General features: G+C 48.1%; 1 protein-coding gene across 1 annotated transcript in view; it reads right to left on the bottom strand.

Moving 5' to 3' along the window:
* The window catches only part of LOC122394936 (DNA-binding protein D-ETS-3), a 45,033-nt gene that overhangs the window by 5,643 nt on the left and 23,213 nt on the right, over nt 1-16,177 (bottom strand). Inside the window, exons 3-4 of the mRNA XM_043392128.1 lie at nt 11,337-11,396; nt 1,908-1,967 (exon numbers count right to left, since the gene is read on the bottom strand). Coding sequence (XP_043248063.1) covers nt 1,908-1,967; nt 11,337-11,396 — 120 coding nt within the window. The remainder of the gene's footprint in view (nt 1-1,907; nt 1,968-11,336; nt 11,397-16,177) is intronic.

The raw sequence follows: 16,177 nt of genomic DNA, 5'->3' as shown, positions 1-16,177 counted from the left end.
CATATACCTATCCATTACACGGTTGTTTCCCCAGCGCTCCCTGTATCGCCCTTTAAAAGCCTTACAATGCGTCATCACCGTCGTTCGCTACTGCTCAGACCTGGAGTGCCCTACAACCGTACAAAAGGATATAATCGCAACCCTACAATAGAATGGAAGTTCGTTTGGATCATAATAATTTCAATTGAAGGAACGAACGACGGAGTGGTTCAAAGGGCGTGCACGGAATGTCTTCCGAGAGAGCGAACGCTGCACAATTGAGCATCGCGTTTTTATCCGGTCGCGCGACTGATCCAACGATATACGTACGCGACCATAGATTTCATTATTTTGGTTCCAACGATCTTGCTAACCAGAACGATTTGTGTTTTAGCCGGAAGCTTGTCGGGGAAAGCAGCTGGTCGAAGAAGAGGAACAATGGCGGAAACGTAGCGAGTAAAAGATCCGAGGGAAAATTTCAACCTCGACCGGCTCAAGACGTCTCCCATAAAAATACGTTTCGTCGATTATGAGAGGGGGGAGGCAGAGACTCGTACGACGGGGGTGGTTGGTGAATGGTCGGACCTCAAAGGTCGTTTCGCCCGATGAATCCCCTGAAATGCGTGGCGCGGTGATCGCCTTTCGATCGAACGGTAATTCACTTACAAGTTAATAATGGGAAGGGGCGCGGTACACCCATTTATCTGGCCGAGCGAGGGAACCGGAATCGCCGACAGAAATAGCGAAACGCTACTGTTACTCCCCGGGTTCTGTATCTCTTTGGTCGGTCAGCCAAGAAAATAGGAGACTCGACGGATACCACTGACCCTGTTCCTACTTTCGGAATCTATCTGTGTTCTCCTGGTCGAATCGAGCGTTTATCCTATTCCGACGTAAATTTATTCTAATTTGCATGGGATCCTCGTCCCCGCAAACATCCTATTCACCCTTTATTTCATGCAAATCCGCGATGCCCGTTGGTAAACTTTCGATCGTGATCCGATAATGAAATGCTGATTCCGTGAAAAATGGAGGAAAGCAGCGAGGATATGGACAATTTTATCGGACGCATTGTCGGTCGAATTTTCTTTATTTGCCCGGCAAATGGCTTCAAACCCGAGCAAACATCCCCAAAGATTTTGCAAATAAAAATTTCAGGATATTCTGCGTCCCCGTACTTTTAGTTTTGTTCGTGTTTATATCGTGTACCGTGCATCGTGATTTCGGACGAATCAGAGTAATAGATTTTGCGTTTGTAATACTTGTAATGGCAGGGGACGGAAGCACAGAGGCCGTTCTCGGAGCACTTATTTAAAGCTATTGATCAGTCGGAAGGAGTAATTTTTGGGCGTGGCGGTAAAAAGTCAGGCCTGAAACGAGGGGGTTTGCGTGATTAGCGACGAACGTAATAATCGTGAAGGTCATTCCGTGCAATTGCTTTGGCAAAATTGCTTTGGCAAAATTGCTGTCGATTGTGTCACGCACCAGTGCTTATTTCTCTATAGCGTGTGATAATTTTTTAAGCCCCCGGACACCCTTCGTTATCTTCCTAATAGCGCGATAATCGACGCTTTATTTATCGCAGGTGTTAAATATTCGCTTTTATAGCGAATATTTGATAAAAAAAAATCTGTCTCGCGTTATTTTCATTACCGTTAAAATCTAAAATGTTTAAGTATTTTTCAACAGTTTCAAGCGCTCCTTTTAGGTATGTGCTATATACTATCGATTAAGGCGAAACTATTTAGAAGTTTAACTCTATCTCCAACGTAGATTAACGCTGTAATGGCCATTGACGCTACGATGATTTAATTTCTGTGTTCCAGGTATTTTCACAATGATATTAGCAAAGGTACTATATACGGCCAGTAAAGTGTTAACAAAGGTGTAGTGCTTTAACTTCTCAAAAATATCTACCTACTACATACCAGGCTGCCTGAGGTGGGTGTGCGTGTCCAATGCTGACTTGGATAAGCTGCTTCCGTAACCTGGAAAAAGATAGACACAAAATTATGCTCCAAATCTTTCGGGTTGCTTGCTTTTATAAATTCCCCATTAATCATCAACAATGAGTCTGAGCTAGTTTGAACCGCGATAGCTTCGCCTTCTCTTTTAAAAATGTAATTAAAAATGTAAACAGAAAGCCTCCGTTAACGTTCGATCGCGCGACAGCGTCCAAGACCGGGCAAGACATTGATTTGCACCATCAAACATCATCCAGAGTCCATTACCGTATCGCAAACACGAAATTTGCTCGTTCGAAGGCGTTTAGTTCTGATTATTCCGACGAAGAGGTTTAATTTTCGCGGAACGAGATTCGCGAAAGCGACGAAAATTGGTTCGATCGGGTTTTGCCAGGGTAAATCGGTCGGTCCGTCGAAGATGAAAAAGTACAAGCTCGGTCGGGCGTTAGAATCCGTTAGAGAGGATTTCCGTGTAGGCAAACACGGGGCTGAGTGCTCCGTATACGTTTCTCCCTGCTTCCCGTCCCATCGGCATTTCGTTGCTTTCCTCCGCCTTATCAGCTCCGACTCCTCGCGGCGTGTACGTGTGCCCAACGGTCACGTTTTCGCACGAGTGTGCAATCTGTTTAAGGCACAATGCCCCTTAATTTCGCCTCGTTATATGCTCTCGTTACGGGAAATCCCTTCTGTCGTCCGATATCGTGCTATCGGTTTGATCTTCGCTATCCACTACCGGTGGATTCCCGAAATCCGAAATCGGAACTCGGTATAAAGATTTCCCTTTGATATCCAACAGTTTTCGCGATCCTGCGCCTCACGGGTTAGAAACTTTCATATTTATGGAGGAATTTGTACAGGTGCCACTAGAAGTGGTTTGAGATTGGGTAGAAGAACCTATTTGTTAGACCTTCGAAATAAATTGGTATTTATTATTAATGGGTTAAGTGTACGGTAGGACGAGTCGTAGGAATGTCATCTAACTAAATTCTGTACTCCTTTTTCAGTCCACCGGCATCCCTGGAATTCTGCAGTCGGAATGTGCGAGGCAGATGCTACCTCTAAATAGCAGTTGGTGTCCGCTGTGTTAAACAATTTGATTTCGTCTCTGATTGGGAGCCTTGGCCGAGGGCGAGGATGCCTCGGGTCCAGGTCGTGGGGTCCGCCGCAATCAGCGCCGCCGCGGGGCTACGAGCTTCCTTTGTCCGCGTCAGAAGGCAACCTCCGCTGACGCTCTGATAACACCAAATCCCGACGTCCCACCAGCTAAACTTTGTTTATCCTCTATGCGACGATCCACGACCCAGAACACCTCTTTGATGGACTCTTGCAAAGACACAGAGTCGTCGACGCGTTGGGGCGCATCAAACACTTTTACAGTGAGTTTGGTACATTTTTTTAAACCAAAATAGCTGACGCTCGAGATGTAAACTGTATAAAGTGTCGCGAAACGTGGCGGTATACGCGTTAGATATCGAAGAAGACTCGAACCGTCTATGGGAATTAAAGTACCTAGTGTAGGAGTATCAATTAGAGTAGTTGGGTAACTGTGATTAAGGACTGGTTGAAGCCCAAGTTCTACGCTGTAAAGTCATCTTGGTCGGGTATTTAAACGATTTGCGAAAGGACGTTTCCCTGCGTGGTCGTCCAAGTGGCAAAGTTCGAAGGTCAGTAGCGCCGGGGATCGACGATTGCACGCATACATAGATACGTCAGACGTCACGTCACCTCGAATCGACGTGCTCCCATTGTCGCGCGTCTATCTGCGCATTCACGAGCAATTACTTGGGGCGGGGTAATCCCGTTAGGCGGCGTGCAGCTTCCTCGGGGGAGGATCAAAGGACCCGCTATTCCGAGCTGCTGCACTCTTTGGCTGTTTCAGTCGCGTACAATGCTACTCGACGAACAGGGGAACCCGTCACGACGTACGACGGACCCGTCGTTCCACGACTTGGAGAAATTTTGGACGACTTCCAAGCGCGTATCGACAGGAAGGAATTTCGAATCGTCTCGAGCCCGACGTTTTAGCAAGCTTTTGTACGATCCGCGGTTAAAAACAAAACGTCGAAAGATCGAGCTTCTCCGTTTGCTCGCATTATTTGGTAGACGTTCTTTGGTCGTGGACGCGCGAGTGTTCGTTGACGAGTAAATTAAAAACTGAATTATACGTAGAAAAAAATCAGCTCGAACGATTTAATCACGGGTGGACGATCGTAATCGTTATCGCGGGTCTCGATCGAGGAAATCGCCGGGATATCAAAGACCCAGGCTGATACGGTAGGCGAAAGCAAGGGAAACGAGCGCGACACGCAACACGCTCTTTAAACTCGTACGGCGAAGCGAGTCGCGTAATCACCTTTCGCGTCACGGCGCGATCTTTTCCTAGTAAAACCGCGATTAATCATAATTAAGTGATTGCAGCTACTCGCATAATTTCTCCAGCCCTCTGGCCTCGACGTATGGAAAACGTAGCGTATCGCGCGTGAAAACAATTAAAATTCGCGTCGAGGAGAGCCCCGCGGGACACGGGACGCGGAACGGCCCCAAGAGAAATTGCAATATCCTTCCGTAAGCTCGTTTCGTACCTCGGGACAAACGTGCTCGGATAAACTGTATAAAGTGCCGTGTATGCTTTACGAAAACGTACGTACGTTTATCTTTCTAAATCGTAAAGTCGACTTTCGCGTGACGCGTTTTCGGCCTCCGAGTTTCACGCAATCTCGAGTCTTTCGAACATACAGATTTTATTCGCGAATAACGGATACAAATTGTTAAATTGTTACTCGTTGTTCGTAACTGTTTGTCAAACGTCAGCGGTTGGAGTCGTAAGTCCGATTAGAAGTAAATTGTCGCTCGTCGGACAGTCATCACCTCGAAAGCAATCAGATTTCCGGTGTTAGTTTATAGTTGACTAGCCTTAGAGGCACTGCAGACTGTTAACCGAGCAATCAGGGTTTATCAGTCAGTGACCAGTCGAGTATCGATCAGTTTCAGAAAGCAATTAGACTCGATCGTACAATTGCAATTATCTCCTGTATGTTATGTATTATTCCTAAAATTAACACTGTCGATCTTCCGTATACCGAGCTACGATCACGCTTGCTTTCTTAACTCTTTCCATTAATTACGATAAAATCTAGTAATGCGGTGAACTTTAATAAGTTATTATTTTCTCGAATCTTCAGGTGCACGGAGCGTCCCATGTTGGTCAAGTTCGACGATCGAGCAATAGGATAATCGAATCTAGAGATAACACGGGCCAAAGCGATCGGTCTAATCGGTTCTGAACGAGGTTAAAACAGCGGCACCCGTCGGTCTTATTTACGTCCGACAATAAGTCAATTCATCACTCGGCGATTCGGCCTTAAGTGGTATCACTGACTCATACATACACCCGTCCAGACAGCGGAGCCTATTTCGGGCATAAATCAGTGTGCCGTGACGGGAGTGGGCCGTGCGGTGCGTAATAATGAGCAAGCGAGCGTAGCACGCGACCCTTTAAGCGTAGCCGGTGAAACGAGTGCCTCGTAAGGTAGAAGGGATTAGCGTGCTTTGCTGCCTGTCCCTACTTGATCCTGAGAGCCTCGGTACTCGCGGAATTCTTTGCCTGCATTCAGCCGCGTAAAAACGCGACTTTACGACCGTTCGAGTGGCTTCTTTGATAACCCACCGCGGGGCGAACCACCGCATTTTTCGTCTTTCGTATCGACTATGCCGATTTTCGTTGCCCCAGGTTCGGGTCACCGTTTCAGCCTTAGTGGTACATACTTCTCCATAAATTTTAAACCTCCGGATCTCAAAGGTTGACAGATTTTCTGTTCTTCAAAGTCTCGATAGACAATAAAAATATTCACTTGCTATTGATAGTCAAGATCTCTAGGATCATTTAGATTCTCGCAAACAACCGACCGGTCGAAAGATTATTTCGACTCGGCGGACTCGGTAGAGTGTTCCAAGCCAGTCTGGTAAAAATTCGCGACTGGTGTTCGCAGTCACTTATATTTCAGTAGAGACGTTTTTACGCAGGAATTCTTTGCCTGCATTCAGACGCGTAAAAACGCGACTTTGCTAGCGTTCGAGTGGCTTCTTTGATATTGTACCGCCTACGTCGCGCCGGGGCGAAGTAGCGTTCCTTCGTCTTTTGACGATGATTTTCGTTGCGTCGGGTCCGGGTCAGAATCCTAGAATATTATAACGAAAGATCAGAAATAAATTCGATGTAAGACTTGGACTTGGACGCAAGTGGAAACATCCCTCGATGGTCAGACAGGCAATCGACTCGATAGGAATGATATTGCAAGGGTGTTCGAGGAATATTTAAACGAAGCGTGTTCGGATATTCGACAAGAAACCCTCGAAGGGCTGTTGCCAGTCCGTGCGGTTGCGATGTCACGAGTCGCGAGTTTTTGGCTGGGGAACCGGCGGGGCACCGGAATCGTGGCCAGGAAGCACGGAGAACCGAGCGGATCCGGCGTAGTTCTGGCACGGTTCTCGTTTCGCAGGCTCTCGCGGCCGTTGGCCACGAAAACCCGGGGGACATGGATCGTGGGCAACAAGTCACCGAGAAACGGCGCGTGACCGTCGCGTTCGCCGTGCAGATTTACGACGATAAAAATGGGGCTGCGCGGAACAAACCGATTCTTCTCTCGCCGGTAAACAATGCCCCCGTTGATGGAATTACGGCCTCCTTCGATTTTCGATGCAACGATTTTCTTAAGCAACCCCATTGTTCCCGGCCAGATCGATACTCGCCGGGCAAGAATTACGATTTCGCGACGGCCAACAATTATTAATCGCGGATCGTTGTTTCACGAGTAATTGTCCTGGCTCGAGAGCGATCGCGTTGCTCGTAACACCGTTAAAACGCGGAGAACGCTGTTGGAAAGCTCTTGGGGGACGTTGGAGTCTTTGTCGGAGGGGGCGTTAAAGACACAAGAAACTTTAAGGGAGGATCAGCGTTGGACTATACCGTTAGAAAAAAAATCAATTTTTTTCTCGAGAAGGGTTGATTGGAAAAGTAGCTGGATTCGCGCGGGGTGGTGTCTTTCCCGCAATATTATTCTTTTGGCCGATACAACGTCGAGTAGAATGGTACCGTGAAAGAAACGTCCGCAACATATTGGAGGGGTCGGCGGGACACGTCCAAGTCGCTGTCGCAGCTCGTATTATGTCTTTTCAGTAGTACATACACGGCCACGTGCCTATGCGTGACACGTTCACGCATCGCTGCGTACGTTTCCACTCCCCCTGGTATCGGCTCGTATTCATCTCTGATTCCTTGTTGGGGTGTGCACGGATTGCGTTTCCACTTTAACCGTGCGTCGTTGAACGTCTATCAATGGTACACGGTCTGCACGATACTTGATCCGGCTGGGCCCAACGTTTGATAAACTTGTCGGTCACCGCTTCCTTCTTTAGCTTCGAATAATTAACACTCTCCACCCTGACACCCTTCTCCATTTCTCTACGCAAAGAGTCGCTCGAACGTTTCTTATTAACTTTGCGAAAGATCCGACGCGGAATCTGAATAATTCGTTCGCGTTTCTGACCGACGAAAGGCACGTTTAAAAATTGTTTCTCCCTCGGATCGATATCGTTCGCGGTAAGTTTATGGGCTACGTTAGATCGCGGCCGTAAATGTAACGTTTGTTTCTTTTCCGTGGGCGACGAGGGAAACGCCGTGTTGTACACGGGAGGATGTTATTTGCGGCGAAATTATAAATTACACCCGCTCGAAACACAGGGGAGTTTCGTGTCGGTATTAATTGAACTTTTGCTCGATAAGCATTCGCGCTCGTATCGAGGACTTGATTTCGTGCGAAGGGAAATCCTCCGCGCGTTAAGATTTGAGGCCGAGACAAGAATCCTTTTTTCCCCGAGACTTTCGTTCGGTGTGTCGCATTCACGCTATGCGATAATTAGGAAACGATTAATATTGCTCCGTGTAACGCGTCGTTACAAACGGGATTTGCTACAGCCGTCTCGTATCTGATGAACAAAAACATATTGCCTCGTGCACGAACCATCTAACGTACCAAAGAAAATAGTTAACGGACCGAGGAACGAAACGGTAAAAGCTGCTTGCCGGACGAATCGCGATAACGACTCGAGTGTAAGCCGATACGGCCAATTATTGGCTCTCCCTCCTCCCCTTAATTGTTCGCCGTCTTTGATTCGATTCGAACAACAATTTTATTAACAAAAGCTACTCGTCGAATTAAATAATTGCAACTGCTCGTTTTTATCAATTTTCAGTACTTGGCCGCGCGAAAGCGATAGAGGCAGGAAGTTTGGGAAGAACAGAAGAGTCAAGGCAGTGCTCGTCAATCGGAAATGAACGAGACGTTGGTACGTTTCTGAATTTTCGATTTATACTCGGTAGTGTTCTATAGTATTCTCACTAATTTAAGAAATAATTGAAAATAATATTGATTTTTACAGGACATGTAGCAAAGCTTTAAAACGTTCCGATTGTAATTCTTTCGAAAAGCGTCGATCACAGGCGGAGGTCCTCGAAGGGAGGAAAACCGGGTGGCTCGCGATCGTTACCTACGGTGTCGAGGTGTATGATAGTCACGGCATACGTGATCGGACGCGTGAGCGAACTGCCAAGGCACGCGCCGTGCCGGAGCACGTAATTATCATAGGGAAGTTAGGGGTCGCCGTCAGACACACGGGCGCGCAACAGAGGTCGAGGGTCAGGAAGTCACGCGAGGCGGACCCGCGGCGGACGTGAAAAGAGGGTGGAGAAGTTACTTTTATTGTTCTACCAGTTGTCTTAGAGTCGGGCTTTTCCTGGCCAGTGGGCAGAACCCGTTGAAAAGGTCGATATCCCGAGCCGAACGGCCACCGAGCTTTCGCGGACGGAACTCACCCTTGTACATACCGTTTCTTCGGCCTGACTCGCGACGAAACTGTACCGTTTTAACGCTAGATCTATTTAGAAAGTTTATTCGATCGAACTTGCCTTCTTACGAAGGGAATTTCACTCGTTTCTTACAATAATATCGCGAGGCTTGTGCAACAAAGTTGAACAATAAATTGGCGACGAGTTGGCACGATTCCGCGAACTCGTTTCGACGAGAGAGCTCGACGGTGCATTTCAGGGATAGAATATTGCGCGAGCATGATTTTCTCGATCCGCGTTTCGGGTAGCGAGCACGCGAGCAACATTAATGGCCGCGCTCGAATTACCGGCCGGCAGATATATCTCGAACGTGTTAATTCATAGTCGGGCGAAGCGTCGGTTTGTCATTGTCTTCGTGTTACAGCAGGACCGTGATACAGGGAGGATCGGTCTCTCGTTGTTAATTTGCCCGATGGCATAAATTCGAACCGTTCGTCCGGTCCGGTGGCCAAGGAACGGCGCCCGCGGACCCGAAAATCGCGAAACGGCGCGTCTCGCGGCCACCGACGGATTAATTTGCCCCGAGAACAGCTTGCAATTTCAATTTCACGGCTGCAAACTGCCCCCGGGGGCCAACGCGCGTCGCCACGTAATTTCGCCAACTTCGTGACGCGGACCGGCACCCTTTTGTGTCGTCCTGCAAAGTGTAAACTAAGTCAAAAGAGACACGCCCTGGACCGTGCTAGTTTAGACATCCTGGAGACAAAAATAATTTACCAATATCAGTTGAGAAATATTTTACTCGCGAGTTTCGTTTGCAGTCGTAGTTTTGAAAACGTTCGGGTGGATCTTGGGTGCGTAATAGAGGGGGGACATTAGAGAAATCAGAACATTAAGACGACCGAATTGGCGAACAAGTTTCGAACTTGTTCAACTTCTTCGTAGGCCAATTTCCATTCGAAAACACTGATGAGGTAGACGCGCACGTGCGAACTAGAGCATCAATTCCCCCTTTGATAGTTGATCCATGGTGATTGTAATCTAACGAGGCTTCGCAACCGCAAGCCGTTTACACGAAGCTGCCCCGGGGCAGGGCTCTGATCTCTGCGAAATGATTATGTCATTGCGCGTTATCCTCTGCGAGGAGCAGCTATTTTCGGACGTAGCCGTGATATTCACGCAATGTTTGTACGATACTCGGTTAATTGCTACGACAAGATTTTTATTTATTCGCTGTAAGAAATTCCGGCGATGGTTCAGGAGGGGCATTTTTATCGAACGATTTTTAACGGTTTCCGAGCACGTCGTGGCCTTACATTTTCCTTAACGCGACGATTACTGGTATACTTTTAGAGTTCACTCGTGTTATCGACTTTCCGGCGACCCGACGGTTAGCAGAGGACTGGGTAGAGGTGTTAAAAAGCATTATCCTGTACTCGAGGAACCGTCGACTGTAGGCCTTTTGGGTAAAAGGGCGGTCCTCGACTAAATTCTCCTGCGTCGGAAAGTCGATAGCATCGGCCCTTATCATGCTCGTTTAAAGGACCACGGAAAGTGTCGCGCGACGGAAAAAACTTTTAGGAAATCCTGCCTTGAACAATCGTGGATTGCCGTGACCGTTTAACGATTGCATACCGAGGGGTTGGAGGGGTTGGAGGGGTTGGAGGGGTTGATCTTCCATAACCGTAAAGTTAACGATGGTTCTCTGTTTGTGCGCAGATCGGACGAGTTGGTCCTGCTTGGAGATCGGTCCTAGGCTCCGGGGAATCAAAGCGTTAATTCGCCCTTTGCCCGACGATCCATGGCGACGCGGTTGTAACCTGACCGGGCATCGAGGCCAGGCGCCGTTTATAACAACCTGCCCGCGGGCAGGTCTCTCTGATCTCCGCGAGATGATTGTGCTCTCCGTCCACAGGGTGGGGCCCTGGCTCTCTTCGGTGTTGCCGCGCGGCCAAGCGTCTCTACACAGCCCCCGGGGCTTGCTCTCTCGACGACAAAGGGGCCGCGGTTCAACGCGCCACAAAGCGCCGGGACGCCCACCCCCGCACAGACGCGCGCACACAAAGCCGTGTTCACCGTTTCGAGCGAGTCGCGGGGGAGGAGAGGGTGTCGCGACGCGTGAACTTGCACCCAACGGCGCCCACGACCACCCTTTCGTCGGGTGGGTGTATGTAGCGAATCGACGAACCACGGGAGAAGGAAAATTCCACCGACCAGGTCCGCGGGGCTGCGGAAGAAGCAGTTGGAAATCCTAGCACCGGTGCCCGATAAGAAGCCACCGGGGGGATCGATCCGCGAAGACGACCTTTTCTCGCCGCTGCACGTGAGTCCGTTTCCTCGTTTTATTCTTATTTTAACCCTTGTCTTATCGGGTTGCCACTTTGGGCCTTGGACGGGAATTTATACGGAGTATTAAAAGAGAAGTCGTTCTGTTTTTACGAGCCAGATAGCGGACATAGTTTAATGGCGGCGTGGAAACTACTTTAAAATGCTCAGACTGTTCGTAAGATGGAAATTTTTCAGTAAAACAAAACATTTATGAAACTCACCCTGTCCAGGAGCCGGCGACGTGGCGTGGCTCCAGCCTCCCTTGTACGAGCTGCTGGCATCTGGAATAGAAAAGAAAGGCTCGCTGAATGACGATCGATCGGTCGATCCTGATCCGGGGGCGACGATCTTCACGCGACACGGAGCGGTCGATAATTTTCGACGCGAGTCGCGGAGTTCTCGATGCCCGAGTCGAGATTCAGCATCGATCCGGGCGGCGCACGTGTTATGCTCGGCGATCCGCGTGCAGAGATTACGCTCTTTTTAGGTCACGTTATTAGAAGACGTATACCGTCTGCAATTGCAAGTTAATCAGTTCTGGGAATCGCCGAGGGGTCGTAAAATATATCTGATCGCCGGTTTTCAAGTAGTCTGTTCGGGGCCCCCGCGATGGAGGGAAGAAACAATCCTCGGGGAAAATCTTTACGACGCCTTAATGACACCGGGGGCTATGCGTGACGTGGCTTCAAAATATGATTTAGAGAACGGCGGAGTTACGTCGCGCTACTTAAACCCTTTGCTTTTCCTTGGAAACTAATCTCTCCACGCCCTTCGTGCGCGCGATCTCGCGGCGTTATTTCAATACCCGAGCTCCGAGATTCCATGGAACCGCGTACTAATTATTATGGAAAGACTATTTAATTGCTGATGGGAATCGTACATTTATTATAATAGTTGGTTCAGGGGGGTTAGTGTTATCTTCTTAAATATCTAGGATTGCTAGGACCTTTAGCATGGAAGATAATAAATAAAAAAAAATTAAATATTTCGATCGTTTCTTGAAAAATCGGAAGTATCGTTTCTCGCGTTGCTTGTGAGTAGTTGGTATGGCAATATTTTCGTCGCTATAATCTTGGAACTCGCGCATTGCTTTCAGGAGCATCGCGTTCGCCGAGGTTTACCCGATTCCTGGCGCTGTCTCCGCCGCCGCCGGTGTGTTTGCAGACAGATATATTTTCATTTGGCAGTTATTGGCACGAGGGTGGCTCTGGTGTGTACATACGTACGGCAGTACGTCATGCTGCTGCAGAAACTCTGTCTTTCTGTGCAAACAACGACTCTGGTGTACGGTACGACCCGACCTATCGTCTTTGCCCCCCTTCATTTGATCTAGAGGCCAGAGTCCATTAATGGAGCCTCGAGTTTCACGTTCCCGAAACGTGGACGGGCTAATATCTCGCTCCAGGTTGCGAATTACCGAGCTTCTGCTCGGATTCTCTCGAGGAATGCAAGATCAAGGCTTTCGAGGCACAGAAACGGTCAACTTTTCACGTTTTGTTCATTCAAGATTTAACAAATTTATTTTGATATTCGATAATATACAGCCCCTCGAAGAATTATACTCAGAGTTACAGCCACTCCTGATCTTACTCTTAATTTGTACTAGAATACTAGGATCGTCTCTTTTCTTGCGTTCCGATAGAGAGATTCGACAAGAAGTATCACTCGATAGTTTTAAACACTTTAACTACTCAACCCCAGAAACTGCTAAGGCTGAAAAAAATGAAACGAACAGAGCTTTTGTTAAGTATTTAATTCAGATAAATAGTTTAAGTTGAATGAAAAGGATATCAAACGATACTTAAGCTTGGTATAAAACAGTGACGAATCGAATTTGAAAACGTTGACCCAATAGAAATGTTTCAAGATGAAGAAGCACTTGAATAACACGAAGAAAACGATGAAACAAATGCGGTAAGAAGTTTAGAAAAATGATTAAATACTTGTTTTATTCGGTTTATCTTACTTTCTTATCCGCGACAGGAACGGAATATAGTTAAACAGAAGTTTATTTCAGATTTCGAGTGTAAGTCGGAAACCATCCCCGACGGACCGAACTCCGACGGAAGAACGCAGGATGAAGAATCAAGAGATCAGCGACATAGACATACCGTTGGTAGCATCTCCACTGTTCTGACCATCCAAAATAATCGAAAAAAGACCACAGTCGAGAACGATTGCAGGTATTCTAGGAAGAATGAAAGAAATTCCGCAGGGAGTGCTTTCCGCGCCTACTCCCCAGAGTATGCAACACCGCCTTGCGTCGGGGCTAAGCGGCAACCATAAACAGTATCACCTATTGGCCGATACGACCGTCTTTTCTCACAGACACGCATCTATCAAGTTGTCCGACAAGTTCGTGCTAAAAACAATCTTGTAACCGTCCAACCGTTTGTAACACTTTGGATTAAAAATAGCCAAACTGGGCAACTACTGTTCGCGAGATAAAAACAGCACGAACTGATCGGACAACCGGAAATACTTGGACCCGTTGTTGAAACACAATAACCGGAGTCAGATACACACGGGTACGTCACTAGGGGGTGAAAGGCACGGGCGGTGTCGAGTACTCCCTTGCTACCTCGGACGTCTTTCGAGAGATTCTCTGTTTCCGACGAGGTTAAGATCGCTACGTTTGTTCCACCAGAACTGTAACACCAGACCACCGTGAAACAGCCAGCCACGTGGTCGCACACGCATATCGAGTCACCGAACACGAGGACGTACCCGCGAACAGCATAGAGAGGTTGGTGAACGCCGTGGTGCGTGGCAGTTCCGCAGCGGTGGTCCCGCTACTCTTGAGGTCCAGCATCTTGTGGTCCCGTGCGCCTACACGGGCGTTCGTCCAACGGTTTGGTTGATCACTGTCACACTGTGAACGTCCGGGATCGGTGGGTGCCGCGTGGACGATGGCTGCCTGGTCATATCAGCCCAACGGGAGCCTAGCCTGGTTTAGCCGCGTACGATCGCGCTGGGGACGCGTTCCACGACGACGATCTCGACACGTTGGATCGCGACCTCGGTTGTACGATACGTGGTTGCCTGCGCGATAAGGCCGCCGATCATCTTGGCGACCCGTTCTGAGTGATACTGGCCGTTCCGACGCGGGGATGCCACCGGGGGCCGAGACCAGAACCCCCTGCGCCCTGTCCCCGCCCCCAAAACGACCGAGAACTCGGAGAGCTCGTCGCGGGGGTTGGTTCGACGGTGTCGCGCAAAAGGCGGGGCCTCCGCTCGGATCTACACCCCCGTACGTGGGGGCGTAGGTGCACATGCGCGGGAGAAGGAACGGGGAAACCGACGCGGCTCGATCAAGACCGACGTCGCGCTCCGCGGGGTTGGAACCCCCGTCGAGGAGGCACCGAGCGACGCACCAGGTTGCTAGGTGGCTGCCCGCGAACCTACCGGACCTCCTGCACTTACCGACCGGCGTTGTCGACGACGTAGTTTGCCCCGGTAACGACGTGCCACCGGTTCCCTTCCGGAACAAACCCTCTGTGGTAACGGCGCCCGTTTAGAGAGAATGGTCAGGGAATTTTGGCAGTAATGGGCCAAGGTGTTTTCCACTTTATTCTTCGGTCCAACGGTTCTCCGGGTTTAAGTTCGGGGCTGCGAGATTTATCCACCAACAGTTTTTCGGGGTTTGAGAACCTCCGTTGTACACGAACCTCGATAGAGGTTTAGATTATATGCAATTCATTTTTCCAACGAATATTCTATGACAAATGTAGCGTTGTAAGGAGAAATCAAGATCAATTTCAGGAGTTGCTAGTCATATTGGGTCAGACGCCTCAGTCCGGCTCCGCGAGGCCTGCGACTAATAAGGAACCTCCTAATCATCTAATCGACAGTTTCCGACTTTTGCGAAACTTGCCACGTAAATAGAGCATCGACGGATATTGTACGCGTACTTTTATCGTGAACTGATGTTTACGTTAACGGGGTGAAAACACGAATACATTATTTTCTTATTCTTGTCTTCCAACCAATGACAAAGAAATTCCATATATCCGATATAATAATGGCTTCGATAATGTTGTTTTAGTTGCAGAAATTCGGTGGTAAATGTTTATAATAATTGTGTTCCACGGCGTTATCGTTCGATTCGTACACACAGTTGCTATCAAATGCTAAAGAAATTAACGCGTACTGTTATTTTGGTTAATTAAATTGTATCGACAACAGGGTATTCGTTAGCAAAGCGAATAATGTCTACATTGAGAAGAGAAAGGAAAAATAATTGACATTTCCAATGCGATACCGTTATTGGAAAGAGGAGGATGATATTCGACCGACGTGATATTACGTTTTAATTTGCCACATTGGCCACCGATCAACGAACTACAGATTTCTCTTGTCAATGAATATCATTTAATGGGCCGGTATTTTCACTGCCAAATTATAATAATTACACGCACGTGCAGCTACTGCGCTCGCGTTTCGGAGAATTACGCGATGACCCTGTTATTAACGCGATTTGCATTTCGTTGCAATTACTCCGTTGTCTCTGGCCACCGGTATAATGTCCGCCCGTTATTTCCATAAAATCTGCTTTATTCCGCGAAAACATGAGGCTGTCTTAATTAACTGATTATTTACCGCGATTATAATCCTGACAAAGAAAGTTTACGATGCGTTCGTAACGCGAACGAAACAGATTGCGCTCGCCGTTTTATATCCGTAATGTACGCAACTTTGTTTCGCGTTCGCGACCATTCTGTCGATGATCATGCAATTTTACGCAATCATCGCGATCATAGAAATTTCACCACTATAGATTTTTAAAACCTTTACACTTTTCTTTGTCCCTTTTATTTTTAACACTCGATCTCGAGTCACCCGTCCAATGATTCATCGAAATGTTTTATTCCACAGCATGGCCTACTGAATATTCTCCAGCCCAACGAGGAACCACGATGGACGATGAAGTTGAAAGTGACCACTGTATATGCTCGGCCACATCGATAGCTCTCGTTTGCCGTTTATGTCCGTGATTCACGCTACCAGGATATCCCGTACAATCGGAGCTGGGTAAGAATATCAGTCGCGACCGTGCTTGTTA

Source organism: Colletes gigas, unplaced genomic scaffold (assembly GCF_013123115.1).
Source record: "Colletes gigas isolate AHSC1104 unplaced genomic scaffold, ASM1312311v1 Colletes_gigas_Sc00005, whole genome shotgun sequence".
NCBI lineage: Eukaryota > Metazoa > Arthropoda > Insecta > Hymenoptera > Colletidae > Colletes > Colletes gigas.
Note: the sequence above shows the minus strand (reverse complement) of the source record. Positions and strands in the feature narration are given on the sequence as shown.